General features: G+C 34.8%; 1 protein-coding gene across 1 annotated transcript; it reads right to left on the minus strand.

Moving 5' to 3' along the window:
• Positions 1 to 1,033: 1,033 nt before the first annotated feature.
• Positions 1,034 to 2,090, minus strand: LOC109061012 (programmed cell death 1 ligand 1-like). Its single transcript, XM_019078160.2, has 3 exons — positions 1,954 to 2,090; positions 1,348 to 1,674; positions 1,034 to 1,225 (listed from the first exon to the last, which is right to left on the minus strand). Exons 1-3 carry the CDS (start codon positions 2,003 to 2,005, stop codon positions 1,101 to 1,103), a joined length of 504 nt encoding a protein of 167 aa, XP_018933705.2. The 5' UTR covers positions 2,006 to 2,090; the 3' UTR covers positions 1,034 to 1,100.
• Positions 2,091 to 2,937: the final 847 nt, after the last annotated feature.

Consider the following 2,937-nt stretch of genomic DNA (forward strand, 5'->3'; position numbering starts at 1 on the left):
GTTAGTTTATAATGTTGCTGTTTGAGCATAAACAATATCTGCAAAGTTGCTGCGCTGAAAGTCAATGCGGAGCTGAAAGTTCAAGCTTAATGCCTATAAAACGGGATAAGGGACTTCTTTTCTTCTTTCCCAGGTCCATTACATCACAAACCCAGATAAACCACACCATCGGGAACAGGCAAAAAAGGCCATGTTCTGCTACTTGAAAGAGGAAGAGAAAACAAAGGGTGCACGTAAAAATCTGTTCATATATGAATCACGATTCTGTCTTCTAATGATTCTAATGATTCTAATGATTCTAATGGATTCAAACCAATGTTCTAAAGCAGCAGTTCTCAATCCTGTTCCTCGCGTCGCCCTGCTCTGCATCTCTCTCTTTCTCTCCATCTCTCATTCAGATCGTCAGATCAGCTCCAACCGTTTCATTTATACAAATATTTTCACATAGCAATGAGAAGCGTAATACATTGACGCGTACAGTTGCTGTGCTGAATTAAAGCTTTAATCAGAATAAAACCGTATATTAAAAGCTATCAGAAGCAGTAGGGGTGGGCAATATGGCCTCAAAATTATATCACGATATTTCAAGAATATTTGCAATAACGATATTTATGACGATATAGAAAAAAAAACATGAAACGTTTTATTGGTTAAACGTACAAAATATGGAGCAGCATTAATTAGTGCAAAGAATGGCTATAATTAGACGTATATTACATTTTCACTGACAGCCCAAATTTTGACATGTTTTAGCTGAAAGAAGTGGATGTGCATCTTAAAATAACTGTTAAGGTTAATTTTTCATTGCCCCAGGTAGGCTACTCATAATAAACATAAATTACTTCATTTCTTATGCTATAGATTTAATTTAAACAACGCAAAAAAATAAAAAATAAAATACTTCATTAAATGTTATCATGTTATCTTTATTCATCTTCAGATCTCATTTCAATACACTTCTCAGTCGAACAGAATACAAGTATAAAAGAATACAAGTAACAGTTTTTTTATAGTAAACAACCATATCAGTGTATATCAGTAAAGAACTAGTCTGAATTGAGCCATATTTAACAGAATCATTTGGATCACTCACTGCTTCACTATCCAATCAAATAAAGTAGAATGAATCCAGATGATTGTATTAGGAGGTACAGAGTCTTTTCCAGTCTCGCTCCTGTACCGTGGCTTCTTACTTCAGCAGTTGTGCATGTTATGCATGATCTTTCTGTTAAGGCAAACCCACAAACATTAGGAATAAAAACAAACATACACTTATAACAGTAGTTAACTAATAATAATAACTGTAAACTAAAATTGATGACCAAAAGTAGAGTTATTACAACACACCTTTGACCACCAGCTGTGTGCTGTGCTCAAGTCCCAAATCTGGGACAAAACAGAGATACGTTCCTCCATCAGAGAGCTGAAGATCGGTGAGTTTGAGAAAGATGTTCCCCTTCTTAAGCTCCTCGCGTAAAACTTCTGCTCTGTTCTTGTACGCTGGATCCTGTTCCTTTATAGAAACGTTTCCATTGATAATGTCGAATACATTTCTGATGTCGTTGTGTCTCCAGTGGACTGTCAGCTGTTTTTCTTCAAGCTCAATACTTTCTTGACTGCACTCCAAGATGACAGAGCCTCCTTCAGTGACTTCAACAACCTGATGGAGAGAGTCTAGAAAAAAAATCTTAGAATTACATTATTTTAATTATTGATTTTTTATTTATTTGGTGTCTATTAGATTGGGGTAGAATTTTTTTTTTAAGCATAAATTTTATATTGTTACACTATTTCTGAAAATGCTCAGTTTTGTGTTTGTATTAAAATTTGTACTAAAACTGTTTTCCTGATAGTTTGCAATTTAATAATAATAATAATAAAAATGTAATAAAACATAAATTACAATGTAAAAAATGGTCTCAAACCTTCGGACTGTGTTTGCTCTGTTCTTACCTGAACGGGTTAACAGTACGAACACATAAATGAAACAGCATCTGTAAGCCATGAAGAAAAAAAATTAAAACAAACTAATACTATCCTGTCAGCATACAGCAAAAGTGAAGCTTACTTATTTTCAAATCCATCACATGTTGTCAGCTAATTTTCAAGGGGAAGTTGCGGTTAATAAACAACACTGCATGCATCACGCGGTACTAAAGCAGCCTCTGAAATGTGAAGCTAACTTTTCAGCTAATTTTAGTAAAAGTAAAGACGACAGAACAAGATGACAAGAGGACGACAGTAATTACACAGTACAGAACCGAAAGAGCAGGACGAAAGTTAGGAAGACACAACAAGACCGACATAACAAAACGACAATAAGGACGACAGTAATTAAACAGACCCTGCGTCTCAATGTTCATACTATCCATCCTAAATAGTATGTGAGATTAGCCTCGGCGAATATATATATATATATATATATATATATATCTATATATATATTTTATTTATATATGTATATATACTCATATACAGTCTTACAAGAGTATGCCAAAAAATAAAAAAAAAAAAAACCTTCAAACGCATCGATCCATTGAAAGGACACAAATCAGTCATCCTACCACGTTGCGATTCAGTATCTGTACTAAATTCCTTGTAAGGGTAGTCTCGTCAATGTGCGTGTGACGTAGTTGTGCGTGTGCGGAGCGCTGAAGGCAGTCTTTCAGAGCGGTTCCAGTTTACTTTCGGTTTCGTTTTCTCTGCCGCTATTTCAAAGAGTGGTAAATGCATGGACGTAAGTTAATTTATCTTTCTTATATTATCTCGTCATATGGCAATAATATTGGCCACAAAAAAGCATATCTGATTATTGTCCATCAGGCCTATTGTAAGTTAAGTATTAATATTGTATTCAAGTTTATACAGAATATGGAGAAGTTATGCTTGCGTATAAATCCTCTCCAGGGTGCGGTCATCCCTATTGCTTGTACACTT

This window comes from Cyprinus carpio, chromosome B22 (assembly GCF_018340385.1).
Source record: "Cyprinus carpio isolate SPL01 chromosome B22, ASM1834038v1, whole genome shotgun sequence".
In the NCBI taxonomy this organism is placed as follows: Eukaryota; Metazoa; Chordata; class Actinopteri; order Cypriniformes; family Cyprinidae; genus Cyprinus; species Cyprinus carpio.

What these genes read in the sequence shown, in the direction of transcription:
- LOC109061012 (XM_019078160.2), bottom strand. Translation starts at nt 2,005, where the DNA reads ATGGCTTACAGATGCTGTTTCATTTATGTGTTCGTACTGTTAACCCGT. An exon ending in CGTACTGTTAACCCGTTCAG is followed by an intron (nt 1,675 to 1,953) that starts GTAAGAACAGAG and finishes TTTTTTTTCTAG; the next exon opens with ACTCTCTCCATCAGGTTGTT. An exon ending in CACACAGCTGGTGGTCAAAG is followed by an intron (nt 1,226 to 1,347) that starts GTGTGTTGTAAT and finishes TTGCCTTAACAG; the next exon opens with AAAGATCATGCATAACATGC.